The sequence below is a fragment of the Oncorhynchus gorbuscha genome, linkage group LG21 (assembly GCF_021184085.1).
Source record: "Oncorhynchus gorbuscha isolate QuinsamMale2020 ecotype Even-year linkage group LG21, OgorEven_v1.0, whole genome shotgun sequence".
Taxonomy (NCBI): domain Eukaryota; kingdom Metazoa; phylum Chordata; class Actinopteri; order Salmoniformes; family Salmonidae; genus Oncorhynchus; species Oncorhynchus gorbuscha.
In genome coordinates, this window is record NC_060193.1 from 13095882 (window position 1) to 13110431 (window position 14550).

The 14550-nt window shown below is 41.7% G+C and overlaps 1 protein-coding gene across 1 annotated transcript in view; it reads left to right on the forward strand.

The window, feature by feature from the left end:
• LOC124008878 (IgGFc-binding protein-like) overlaps window positions 1-14550 on the forward strand; it is a 78992-nt gene that overhangs the window by 30802 nt on the left and 33640 nt on the right. The window contains exons 43-61 of the mRNA XM_046320475.1: window positions 1092-1336; window positions 1676-1824; window positions 2100-2228; window positions 2414-2552; window positions 2833-2974; window positions 3367-3566; window positions 3696-3834; window positions 5700-5816; window positions 6547-6671; window positions 7337-7482; window positions 7872-8015; window positions 8320-8427; window positions 9221-9390; window positions 10539-10741; window positions 11025-11166; window positions 12163-12410; window positions 12691-12868; window positions 13060-13168; window positions 13515-13609. Of these exons, the coding sequence (XP_046176431.1) occupies window positions 1092-1336; window positions 1676-1824; window positions 2100-2228; window positions 2414-2552; window positions 2833-2974; window positions 3367-3566; window positions 3696-3834; window positions 5700-5816; window positions 6547-6671; window positions 7337-7482; window positions 7872-8015; window positions 8320-8427; window positions 9221-9390; window positions 10539-10741; window positions 11025-11166; window positions 12163-12410; window positions 12691-12868; window positions 13060-13168; window positions 13515-13609 (2928 nt within the window). The remainder of the gene's footprint in view (window positions 1-1091; window positions 1337-1675; window positions 1825-2099; window positions 2229-2413; window positions 2553-2832; window positions 2975-3366; window positions 3567-3695; window positions 3835-5699; window positions 5817-6546; window positions 6672-7336; window positions 7483-7871; window positions 8016-8319; window positions 8428-9220; window positions 9391-10538; window positions 10742-11024; window positions 11167-12162; window positions 12411-12690; window positions 12869-13059; window positions 13169-13514; window positions 13610-14550) is intronic.

Sequence of the window (14550 nt, forward strand, 5' to 3'; positions counted from 1 at the left end):
TTGTTCACGGACAGAACGACAGACTTTTACCTTGTCAGCTCGGGGATTCAATTGAGCAACCTTTCAGTTACTGTCCCAACGATCTAACCACTAGGCTACCTGCCGCCCAAGTTATCATAACTTGTATGAGCTCAGTTATCATAGCTGGTATTAGCTCAGTTATCATAGCTTGTATTAGCTCAATTATCATAACTTGTATTAGCTCAGTTATCATCACTTATATTAGCTCAGTTGTCATAACTTGTATTAGCTAAGTTATCATAACTTGTATTACCTCAGTTATCATAACTTGTATTAGCTCAGTTGTCATAACTTGTATTAGCTCAGTTATCATAACTTCTTTTAGCTCAGTTGTCATAACTTGTATTAGCTCAGTTATCATAACTTCTTTTAGCTCAGTTGTCATAACTTGTATTAGCTCAGTTATCATCACTTCTATTGGGTCCTTCTGTAGCTCAGTTGGTAGAGCATGGCGCTTGTAACGCCAGGGTATTGGGTTCGAACCCCGGGACCACCCATTACTTATTATTATTATATTGTATTAGTCAGTTAATGTATGCATCATAACATGACTGTAACTTGTATTAGCTCAGTTGTCATAACTTGTTTAGGTTAACTTGTATTAGCTCAGCGTCTGCTAAATAGCTCAGTTATCATATATTAGTTATTATTATTATTATTATTATTATATTGTATTTGCTCAGTTATCATAACTTGTATTAGCTCAGTTATCATAACTTGTATTAGCCCAGTTATCATAACTTGTATTAGCTCAGTTATCATCACTTATATAAAGATGAAAGTCTTATCAAATCTATTTTATTGGTAAGGAGTTCCATCGTGAAACCCAGGGGAACATCCAATCTTACAGTAAAGTGGATCGTTCCTAGAGTTTGATTCCTCGCTATGCAAACAGACAGCCTTATATACAGTAGACATGTATTATGTTCAGCTTGGAAAACACTTTTTACATTTTGTCAGGCATCATTTGGTGAAAATAATAACCCAACTATGTGAACACTGAGTCAGTATTATTTCCACCTGCCAATTACTAATCTCACTCCCAACTTTATAATCACTATTCCCCCCAGACACCTCTACCTGTATCGCGTCTGGTGACCCTCACTACACCACCTTCGACAAGAAGAAGTACAACTTCATGGGGAACTGCAGCTACCTGATGTCAGAGCCCTGTAACCACACGTCAGTGCCTCACTACGAGGTGCATGCTGACAACGAGAACCGCTTCAACAAACCAACCATCTCCTACCTGAAGGCTGTGCATGTGTACGTGCGTGGGGTGAAGATCTCCATCTTGAAGGGAGGCACCGTGCAGGTGAGAGAGAGAGGGATTGATGGAGGGATAGGGTTGGGGTAAAGAGAAAAAGAGATGAGGAAGATGTTTGAAAATGTTTAATAATGTAACAATAGAAAGAAATAGTGATAAAATGCAGAGCCCTGCATGTACACATTCAATATAAAGTAACCTACACTGTCAAGAACAGTTTGTCATTGTATTCAATAAATATGTTTTGCCACCGAAGGGAAATTCCTGAGCAGCATTAAATGCATCAAATTCATCCACAGCCCAGAACAGCTTATAAAGAGGAAGCTAAAAAACATTAAAAAATGAAGTGCCCCTCACTAACAGGTCTGTGTCCTCTTCTCCTCCTAGTTGGATGGTATCAATGTGAACATCCCACTGACCCCAGCTACAGGCGTGTCTGTTTTGAAGTCTGGTAAACACTACACTGTAGCCATGGACTTTGGTGTGACCGTACGATATGATGGAAACCACTATATGGACATCAAGGTCATCAAGGAGTGAGTCAAAACTGCTTCATACACACACTGAAGAGAACACACACACACATACAGAGAGAGAGAGACCAAAAATGGGGTCTATGCAGCTTGCTTTCTCTCCTACAGTTTGTGACCCCGACATGATATACCATTAAAATAACCATATAAACACAACGTACAATAAAAACCAAGTAGAAAGTTCTCACATTGTAATATTTTTATTTTATAATGTTGTCATTAATTAATATTCTAGAAAAATGCTTGACTCGTCTGTCTATTTGCTCCTCTGTATTTAGCTATAAGGACAAGCTGTGTGGACTGTGTGGAGACTACAACGGAAACTCCAACGATGACTTCAGGAAACCCGACGGTTCTCTGACCACCAACCCCAATGACTTTGGACACAGCTGGGTCACAGATCCCAAGTGAGTCATGCCACCAGTTACACACACACACACACACACACACACACACACACACACACACACACACACACACTCACTCACTCACTCACTCACTCACTCACTCACTCACTCACACACTCACACACTCACACACTCACACTCACCAACACACACACATGATTGATTCACCCTGTCTCTGACTCCAGTTGTAACAAGAAGCCCAACACCACCATCCCAGGCTGTACTGATGATGAACTGGACAGGTATGAGAGCTCTGGCTACTGCGGCATGCTACTGGACAAGAACGGACCGTTCGCTGTCTGTCACCCCAAGGTCAACCCCAATGTGAGTAACTACCGTAATGTGTGGTATATAGTGTCTTACCTAATGTGAGATATTACTGTAATGTACGGTGTATAGGGTCATATCATATTTTGTCTTTAAGATTCAACAAAAGTTTGTTTAATGTGTGAAATCTCACACCCAAGAAAAACATTTTAAAATATATTTACATACATTTTTAGTGCAGAGATTTTTAAATACGCTTAATTCAATTCAAACAACTTTGTCACTTAAGTAACCAAACCCCCAAACCCCCGCATATGTTTATGTGTGTCTATTTCAGAGTTTCTTCAAGGACTGTCTGTTTGACCTGTGCGAGCTGGATGGTGCTCAACCCATCCTGTGTGAGTCCATCGAGTCGTACGTCAACGACTGTCAGGACCGAGGAGTCACCATCGGAACCTGGAGGAACAGCACCTTCTGCCGTGAGTACAGATCAGTGTTGGGGTCAATTCCATTTCATTCCAGTCATTTCAGAAAGTAAACCAAATTCTCATTCCAAGTTTTCCTCACTGAAAAGCATTAAAGAGAATTGGAATTGGTATTTTAAAGTACTTCTTAAATTGACTGGAATTGAAATGGAATGGACCCCAACCCTGGTACAGATACATGTTATACATAATAGTAACAAGGAAGAGACGGATATTGATGATGAAGATGGAAATTGCAGTGACCCTGCTGTTATTAGCACATCAAAGACCAAACAATACACTCTAACAGTACTGTTCCGTATAATCAACAACGTCATTATTAAGAGACAGTCATGTTTTAAAGTAGACCTATCTCCTAATGTCTCCTCTTCCCTCCTTCTCTCCAGCTCTGACATGCCCCCCCAACAGTCAGTACGTGCCCTGTGCCGCCCCTTGCCAGCCCACCTGTGCCTCCAGACCCTCCACAGGGTGTGATGCTCCCTGTTCAGAGGGCTGTGTGTGTGACCCTGGTTACGTCCTCAGCGCCGGGAAGTGTGTCAAAGAGAACTCCTGTGGCTGCAAAGGCACCAACGGACAGTACTACGAGGTGAGTGTGTTGTGTGTCGGCTGATGGACTTTGTGTGTGTGACGTGTATGTAACCAACCTGCAACCAACCACTGATGAACTATTGTCTCTCCGTCCCTCCATCTCTCCTCCTTCCCTCCCTCCCTCCAGCCTGGTGAGGAGTGGTACCTGGAGGACTGTAAGCTGAAATGTTATTGTAACGCTCCCTTCGTCACCTGCAATCCCTCTGATTGCCCTCCAATGCACGAGTGTAAGGTCCAGGGAGGAGAGCTGGACTGCTACCCTACAAGTAAGTCCCCTGACATAAACAATATACTTGCAAAATAAATACGTTTATGATGTTCTTGTAAATTTACTTTCTTTATCCTCTTGGTTCCTGGAGGAACATAGGGCCTGTACTAAAGTTATTATCTTGGTTTCTGGAGGAACATAGGGCCTGTACTAAAGTTATTATCTTGGTTTCTGGAGGAACATAGGGCCTGTACTAAAGTTATTATCTTGGTTTCTGGAGGAACATAGGGCCTGTACTAAAGTTATTATCTTGGTTTCTGGAGGAACATAGGGCTTGTACTAAAGTTATTATCTTGGTTTCTGTACTAAAGTTATTATCTTGGTTTCTGGAGAACATAGGGCCTGTACTAAAGTTATTATCTTGGTTTCTGGAGGAACATAGGGCCTGTACTAAAGTTATTATCTTGGTTTCTGGAGGAACATAGGGCCTGTACTAAAGTTATTATCTTGGTTTCTGGAGGAACATAGGGCTTGTACTAAAGTTATTATCTTGGTTTCTGGAGGAACATAGGGCTTGTACTATAGTTATTATCTTGGTTTCTGGAGGAACATAGGGCTTGTACTAAAGTTATTATCTTGGTTTCTGGAGGAACATAGGGCTTGTACTAAAGTTATTATCTTGGTTTCTGGAGGAACATAGGGCTTGTACTAAAGTTATTATCTTGGTTTCTGGAGGAACATAGGGCCTGTACTAAAGTTATTATCTTGGTTTCTGGAGGAACATAGGGCCTGTACTAAAGTTATTATCTTGGTTTCTGGAGGAACATAGGGCCTGTACTAAAGTTATTATCTTGGTTTCTGGAGGAACACTAAAGTTATTATCTTGGTTGCTGGAGGAACATAGGGCCTGTACTAAAGTTATTATCTTGGTTTCTGGAGGAACATAGGGCCTGTACTAAAGTTATTATCTTGGTTTCTGGAGGAACATAGGGCTTGTACTAAAGTTATTATCTTGGTTGCTGGAGGAACATAGGGCTTGTACTAAAGTTATTATCTTGGTTTCTGGAGGAACATAGGGCCTGTACTAAAGTTATTATCTTGGTTTCTGGAGGAACATAGGGCATGTACTAAAGTTATTATCTTGGTTTCTGGAGGAACATAGGGCTTGTACTAAAGTTATTATCTTGGTTGCTGGAGGAACATAGGGCCTGTACTAAAGTTATTATCTTGGTTTCTGGAGGAACATAGGGCCTGTACTAAAGTTATTATCTTGGTTTCTGGAGGAACATAGGGCATGTACTAAAGTTATTATGGAGGAACTTAAAGTTATTATCTTGGTTGCTGGAGGAACATAGGGCCTGTACTAAAGTTATTATCTTGGTTTCTGGAGGAACATAGGGCCTGTACTAAAGTTATTATCTTGGTTTCTGGAGGAACATAGGGCATGTACTAAAGTTATTATCTTGGTTGTTGGAGGAACATAGGGCTTGTACTAAAGTTATTATCTTGGTTTCTGGAGGAACATAGGGCATGTACTAAAGTTATTATCTTGGTTTCTGGAGGAACATAGGGCATGTACTAAAGTTATTATCTTGGTTTCTGGAGGAACATAGGGCATGTACTAAAGTTATTATCTTGGTTTCTGGAGGAACATAGGGCATGTACTAAAGTTATTATCTTGGTTTCTGGAGGAACATAGGGCCTGTACTAAAGGTATCCAACATTTCTTGATCTTTCTTTGCATCAGGCCACGACAAGATAATCTGCTTGTATACTTACTGTACTTCTATTATAACGTATCATATCTCATATCTGTTCTCCAGGCTCTCAGGACTGGAATATCTGTCATCTTTAATACAGGCTACTGTTATTCTATCTCCTGCTTATAGTCCATGATTTCTCCCTCTGTCCCCTCTACCCCAGGTTCCCAGGACTGTGTGATCTCTGGAGACCCCCACTACAATACATTTGATGATAGGTTCTACAGCTTCATGGGGACCTGCACCTACACCCTGGCCAGGACCTGCAAGAACAACACAGGTAACAGTTCTAACTCTGGGTTCTGGGTTATGTAGTTCTATCTCTGGGTTCTGTAGTTCTAACTCTGGATTGTAGGTTCTATAGTTCTAACTCTGGGTGCTTGGTTATTTAGTTCTAACTCTGGGTTCTAGGTTCTGTAGTTATAACTCTGGTTTCTAGGTTCTTTAGTTCTAACTCTGGGTTCTAGGTTCTGTAGTTCTAACTCTGTGTTCTAGGTTCTGTATTTCTAACTCTGGGCTCTGGGTTCTGTAGTTCTAACTCTGGGCTCTTGGTTCTGTAGTTCTAACTCTGGGCTCTGGGTTCTAGGTTCTGTAGTTCTAACTCTGGGTTCTGTAGATCTAACTCTGGGCTCTGTGTTCTGTAGCTCTAATTCTGCACTCTGGGTTGTGTAGTTTTAACTCTGGGCTCTGGGTTCTAGGTTCTGTAGTTCTAACTCTGGGTTCTAGGTTCTGTAGTTCTAACAGTGCTCTGGGTTGTGTAGTTCTAACTCTGTTCTCTGGGTTGTGTAGTTCTAACTCTGGGCTCTGGGTTCTAGGTTCTGTAGTTCTAACTCTGGGTTCTTGGTTCTGTAGTTCTAACTGAGTTCTAGGTTCTGTAGTTCTAACTCTGGGCTCTGAATGATGTAGTTCTAACTCGGGGCTCTGGGTTCTTGGTTCTGTAGTTCTAACTCTAGGTCCTGCTGTGTTCTAAGCCCTGTGGTTTTACTTGTGTTCTGCTGTATGTGTTCTAGGTCCCTGGTTCTCTGTGGAGGGTAAGAACGAGGAGCGTGGTCTGGCTGGAGTTTCCTACCTGAAAAAGCTTTACGTCACTGTCGATGGAATCACTGTCACACTAATGAAGAGCAGGAAGACTCTGGTACATGTTAATACATCCATCCATCCATGAATGAATCAATTCATCCATTAATCTATCAGCCAATCAATCAGTCAACCCAATGTATTTATACAGCTCTTTATGCATCAGCAGTTGTCCCAAAGGATTTAACCCTGCCCATAATTTACATGTAATCCTATGCATGTAATAAATGTGTAAGTGTCATTCTATGTTAATTACACTTTCTCATACATGTTTATGTCCTTCACATTCCACGTCACAGATGTGGTGGTATCACTCTGTTATCTCTTTCTTGTTCTCCATCTCTCCCTTACGCTAAGGATCAGCAATATTACACCATGATGATTCACCCAAAGCCTTTTTCTTCCCCCCTTCGTAATACACCTTTTATCTCTCTTTCTCTCTCTTTCATTGTCTCTTTTTATCTATTCTCTCCCTCCCTCCCCCATCATCATCATCATCATCATCATCGTCGTCTCTTTTACCAGTAACCCTTTAAATCTGTCTTTCAGTGAGACCTCATCTTCACCTCTACTTTTTTTTCTTTCCTAGAATTATGTCTGTCTTATCCTTAACAGAGCTCAAACATCAAAATCCTCTGTCTGTGTAGCTCACTCTCTCTCTCTCTCTCTCTCTCTCTCTCTCTCTCTCTCTCTCTCTCTCTCTCTCTCTCTCTCTCTCGACAGGTGAGTGGAAAGCGAGTGTCCCTCCCTCACTCCCCCTCTCCGCTCATCTCTCTATCGCTGGCTGGTCAGTACGTCACGCTGCAGACTCCGTTCGGCCTCAAGGTGCGCTGGGACGGAAACCACTACGCCCAGATCTCAGTGCCCAGGTACGCACAGACACAAGAAGTGGGCACAGGAATTAGAATCTAGTATCTTCCTTTTTCCACAAGGCCGATCTCAAACAAATTACGCCCTATTATTTTTATAGTGTACTACTTTTGTGCCATATCTATGTGATAAACGTATCAATACTATTGCAAATGATTTATCATCATGACTTAATGATTTAATATTATTCATATAGAATTTAGAACCATTTCTGTTCTGTTCTGATCTTTGTAGTAATCTGCTGGTTTTTGTGTATCTTGGTATTATGATCTTTGTAGTATGATCTCTCTAGCAATCCACTGGTTTTATGTCTTTGTATCTTGACCTTTGAACTAATCCACTGTGCTGTGTATCTAATCTACTGTGCCGTGTGTCTTGGTCAATACAGCTCCTACTCTGACAAGATGTGTGGTCTGTGCGGAGACTACGACGGTAACCCTAACAACGACTTCACCAAGCCTGACGGATCCCAGGTCACCACCTCCAAGGACTTTGGAAACAGCTGGAAGACCGAGGAAGATGAGGATGTCACGTGAGTGGGAATTATGAGGGAAGTTTTTTTGGGAATATTTCTGCCCATTAATGTATGTAGTAGAACTTAAGTACACACTTGAGACTGAGTGTAGACTTGCAATAGTTTGGGAACTGAAATAGTTTGGGAACTTACTGTACACTTGTAATATCAATAGTTTGGGAACTTAGTGTACACTTGTAATATGCAACAGTTTTGGAACTAAGTGTACACTTTAAGGGGTAATAAGTGTATTATGCATTATATTATAAAATGTTATTGTCTTTCCATGTTTTATTGTTTATTAACATTGTGTTTTCCACAGATGCAAACCCGACACCGACCCAGATCCACACTGTGATCCCTCACTAGAGGCAGAGGTTTCCAAACCTGAGAACTGTGGGAAATTAACCGACACCAAAGGACCCTTCAGGTGAGCAAGAACACTAACAACTCTGAATTATTCTAATGTTTGTTTATGTGTCAATTAATCCCATAAGGGATTAACTGACGATTTGACACAAAAAATCATTCATACAGAATATTAACTCAGTACTCACCCCATATAGTATGTATAGAGAAAGTGATTTAAGGTTGTATAAGAAGTGTTTATGTCCAAAACACTAATATCCACCAACTTTTCACATTTGTATTTTTTCATCACAAATGAATGCTTATTTGAAAATAGTGCAGATTTAATTCATTTAATTTCAAGTTTTGGGCTATATATGTGAAAATATACTTGATGAGTTTCATTCTAAATTGCTATATTCACAATTTATTTTAAAACATTTTCACAAATCTTTCACAATCATCAGAAATGATTGCTTATGGGTACCTTCATGTGTGTGTAAAGTATTACTGTTCTCAGATTTAAAAAAAAATAGATTTTAGATGTATATGAAAATGTGTTTTTTTGCAAAACGCTACATATCCATTGTTAAGCTGGAATGTAATGCTCGTATGCTGTATCTTTAACTGTGATATGTCTCACGTAGCTATCTTAAGATGAAGGCACTTACTATAAGTCACTCTGGAAATGGATATACAGCATTTTGGAGTGAAGCTCATATATCTTGGTGTTTTGACTTTTCTCTCTGATGCTCCCTCCCTCCTTCACTCTCTTTCCTTTCTATCTTTCTTTCTTTCTCAAATCCCCCTGTCTTCCTCACACATTTCACTCATTCCATTACTTTCTCTGCATTTGATCCCCCCGCCCCCAACAGGGAGTGCATAGCGTCGGTGGACCCCACTCCGTTCTTCCAGAGCTGTGTGTATGACATGTGTCGCTTCGTGGGCCAACAGCAGATGCTGTGTGACCAGCTTCAGGTGTATACCGACGCCTGCCTGAGCGCAGGGATCAAGGTCCACCCCTGGAGGGAGACAGATTTCTGCCGTGAGTCTCATATGTAGACATCACAGACATTTAGTCACAATGGGAGTGAATCAGGGAGGTCCAGAGGTCAAGGTCCACCCCTGGAGACAGCCAGACTTCTGCTGATTTCTGTCTCACACTGTAGACACCACAGACACCATAGACTGAGATCCAATGCACTCAGAGGCTCTGTCTCAGTTGCTTAAAGATGCACTCCAGTCTCATTTCACCTCAGTTAACACCTGATTTACTTAACAAAAGGCACATCTCAATAGGTGATCCAGGTAAGTCATGACATCACAAGTGGGGGTGCTTTCCTCTTTTGTTCTCTAACACTCCTTCCTCTATTGTTCCTCAAACGATGGGGGGGGGGGGGGTGACATCTGAGTAGACCCAGCAGAACGGCCAACTCTAGAAGTTTCCAGATGTGTCTTAAAAAAATACTATTTTGCTCAGAATATCTTGTTTTACCCTTAAAGCAGCAATCAGCGGTTGAAACAACAACAAAGCGCCTGGTTCGGTAAATAGCTGAAGGATGGGGTTGGAGAAATGGAATCACTCTCAAGTCTCCACACAGAGCTGTGGATACAAGACTTGAATGATAGTTTTAACCATGGTGTGAGGCTATATAGTGGTTTTTATTGACATTTTCTTTGTTTACAAACATTGGAGTAAAACACGTTTATATTTGGGGTTCTGATGGGGTACGACTAAGCTCATGGTGCATTTATTTATAAGTTATATTATTCAAGAATCAATGGGTAAATATCATTCATGTATCAATGAAAGGTATGTAGCAACTGCAGAATGCCCCTTTAAGTGTGTGTGCATCACTATATTTATACTTGGGATATTTCTTTTCAACAGCAAAAGTTCAAAAACTAGTGCTTCTTTAAAAAACGATCATGTCACTGATTGGAAATGACTTGGCAGGTCACACCGTCCGACTGCCTTCGGAGTCTGCTGGAGCTTTTCCATAGGAGAAGCAGGATTAGATTTCTCAGGCTGGCACACAGGCCAAAGTTACACAGTTGCAGTGCAAATATGTTTGTCCATCGATCCCAATATTACAGTCACTCCTGATCATGTTTGGAGCTGTTGGGTACTTTATGATTCAGAAGACCTTCCTGTACTGACCTGTTCCTGCTCTCTCTCCTCTACCTCTATAGCTCTGGCCTGTCCTCTCAATAGTTCTTACTCCATGTGTGTGAGCTCCTGTCCAGAGACATGTCTGGGTGTCAGCGGCCCCCCTGGTTGCTCCGCGGTGTGTGTGGAGGGGTGTGAGTGTAACCGTGGCTTTATCCTCAGCGACGACAAGTGTGTTCCTGTTAAAGACTGTGGCTGTGTCAACCCCTCTGGAGACTACCATCCTGTGAGTAACACTCCTGTGTTTCACCTTAGTGAATGTTTAATACTGTTTAATAATATCAAATCTCAATGTGACCTCTGGTTGAATAAAGGATAAAACAATGAATATATACTTAACTTGGCTTTATGTTTCGTATTGAGCATCAAGCTTTTATAATGACTACATTAGTCCCTGATACAAGTAGAAATTGAACTACGTTGCATTGAACACTCATGTTAAATCATCTGAATGAGAATAAAAGACAGTAGTACTGAACTGTAGACTCACCATGATGTGTGTGTTTCAGGTGGGGGACGCCTGGTACCTGGAGGGCTGTAAGGAGAAGTGTGTGTGTCTGGGTGGAGGGGTGCTACAGTGTCACAACACCACCTGTACCCCGGCAGAGAGCTGCGGCCTGCAGGATGGAGAGTTAGGATGTTACCCACTGGGTACTATACAGTTATATGATTTACAACACACATTAATTACAACACGCATGAATTACAACACGCATGAATTACAACACACATTAATTACAACACACATGAATTACAACACACATGAATTACAACACACATTAATTACAACACACATTAATTACAACACACATTAATTACAACACGCATTAATTACAACATGCATTAATTACAACACACATTAATTCCAACACACATGAATTACAACACGCATTAATTACAACACACATGATTTACAACACGCATTAATTACAACACGCATTAATTACAACAAGCATTAATTACAACACACATTAATTACAACACGCATTAATTACAACACGCATTAATTACAACACGCATGAATTACAACACGCATTAATTACAACACGCATTAATTACAACACGCATGAATTACAACACACATTAATTACAACACACATTAATTACAACACACATTAATTACAACAAGCATTAATTACAACACGCATTAATTGCAACACGCATTAATTACAACACGCATGAATTACAACACGCATGAATTACAACACACATTAATTACAACACGCATGAATTACAACACGCATGAATTACAACACGCATTAATTACAACACGCATGAATTACAACACACATGAATTACAACACGCATTAATTACAACACGCATGAATTACAACGCACATGAATTACAACACGCATTAATTACAACACGCATGAATTACAACACGCATGAATTACAACACACATTAATTACAACACACATTAATTACAACACACATTAATTACAACACGCATTAATTGCAACACACATTAATTACAACACACATGAATTACAACACACATGTATTACAACACACATTAATTACAACACACATTAATTACAACACACATTAATTACAACACATTTAACAACATCACAACCATAAATGAATTCAATAGGATAAACTATAACTAAACTCTACCCTCCATCTCTCCTCCCTCTACCCACAGAAACAGGTATCTGCACTGTACAGGGCGACCCTCACTACACCTCTTTCGATAAAAAGGTGCATAACTTCATGGGTTCCTGTTCCTACACTCTCACCAAGCCGTGCAATGAGTCCTCCGGCTTGCCGTACTTCACCGTCGACACGCAGAACGAGCACCGGGGCAGCAACAAGAAGGTGTCGTACGTCCGAGCCGTCATGGTCAAGGTCTCCGGGATGACTGTCATCTTGGGAAAGGGTCGCAAAATACAGGTGAGGAGGATTATGGGTAGATTAGCGCTACAGTTTGACTTCATCACAAATGTTACATTTCCCACATTTTAGTTTATTTATATTATTTATTTCTATAATGAATTATGCTGCCAACGTGTCAGAAAAAGGCTTTGCAGTGTAGAAGGTGGAAGGTGGTTATGCCTTTCACCAGTAAAGAAAACCAAAATATATCAAAAATCATATTAAACGCTGCACTGTATCGTCAGCTTTTAGCGTCAAGACGTTTCATCAAACTGTTTGCTCTCTGCCCCTCTCCCAGGTCAACGGTACCCTGGTGACCCCTCCCGTGACTCTGACCAATGGGGTGAAGATCTACCTGAGCGGGAAGTTCGTTGTGTTGGAGACGACCTTTGGCCTGCGGGTGAGGTTCGATGGTAACCACCACGCTGACGTCACTCTGCCCTCCTTCTACAACCAACTGCTCTGTGGACTTTGTGGTAAGAAGGGTTCATCAACAGATAATCAATATTTACAGACAGGGAAACCCGATTGCCAGACAGAGAAACCTGCAGTAGTACACAGTAGTAGTACACCATACAAGCCCTTGGGATGAGAAAATAATGATACAAAACATCCTAATTGACTAGATAGGGATTCTGTCATTATTTGGTGATTGTCTATCTAATAGGAAACTTCAATGACCAACCTGGTGATGACAACATCAAGCCAGATGGTAAACCAGCCATCAACACCAACGAACTGGGAGAGAGCTGGCAGGTACCCGACGACCGCCCCGAGTGAGTCTCCTGTTTCCGTTTCTTTTGCATTCATGAACTGAATGGTTTTATTCATCCTGTATTTTTCTGGAAGTACCTATAGTCTGACCTCGGATACCAGAACCACACTGGATTCCAGTGTTTTGTATCAAACGTGACCTACTACAGGTCTGTCTCCATGGAGATTTAATTTCACTCCTCGACAGTGACGTCTTTGACGTTCGTCCCTTTCTTCAATCCCTCCGTCCCTCTGTCCCTCCGTCCCTCTGTCCCTCTGTCCCTCTGTCCCTCTGTCCCTCCGTCCCTCCGTCCCTCCGTCCCTCTGTCCCTCCGTCCCTCCGTCCCTCTGTCCCTCTGTCCCTGGCAGCTGCACCCACGGTGGAGGAGAGGAGGAGTGCGATCCCAAGGTGGAGGCAGAGGCTGTGAAACCTACCAGCTGTGGGATGATCAGTGACCCTAACGGTGAGACACACACACACACACACACACACACACACACACACACACACACACACACACACACACACACACACACACACACACACACACACACACACACACACACACACACACACACACACACACACACACAGTGCATTCGGAAAGTATTCAGACCCCATGAACCTTTTCACATTTTGTTACAGCCTTATTCTAAAATGGATTAAATTGTTTTTTCCCCCTCATCAATCTACACACAATAACCCATAATGATAAAGAAAAAACAGGTTTTTAGACATTTTTACAAATGTATTACAAATAAAAAACTGAAATGTTACATTAACGTAAGTATTCAGACCCCCTACTCAGCACTTTGTTCAAGCACCATTGGCAGAGATTACAGCCTTGAGTCTTCTTGGGTACGACACTACAAGCTTGACACACCTGTATTTGGGGAGCTTGAACCTGCATCCTCTCAATCTCTGTCAGGTTGGATGGGGAGCGTCGCTGCACAGCTATTTTCACGTGTCTCCAGAGATGTTTGATCGGGTTCAATTCCAGGCTCTGGCTGGGCCACTCAAGGACATTCAGAGACTTGTCCTGAAGCATGTCCTACATCACATATGTCAGAGTCAAGGCCCGCGGGCCACATCCGGCCCGCGAGAAGGTTTTTTACGGCCCCTGGGATGATCTTGATTTATTATTAGAACCGGCCCGCAGACCGCAGCAAGCCGGCAGCCCGCAGATCTTTTACACGCACCAATACTACATTTCCCACAATGCAACGGTGACGCACCGAGCAGTAGGCTGCTTCATTTCAATATTTATTGGCACAGCAGTTGTCAGCATCACAGTAAAATTAACTTTCAGATACCCATCAAAAATGGCAAAACGGAAGGTGGACACTGAGAACCGGGGGTTTCAAACAAGGTGGGAGTCGGAGTATTTGTTCACGGAGGTAGCTG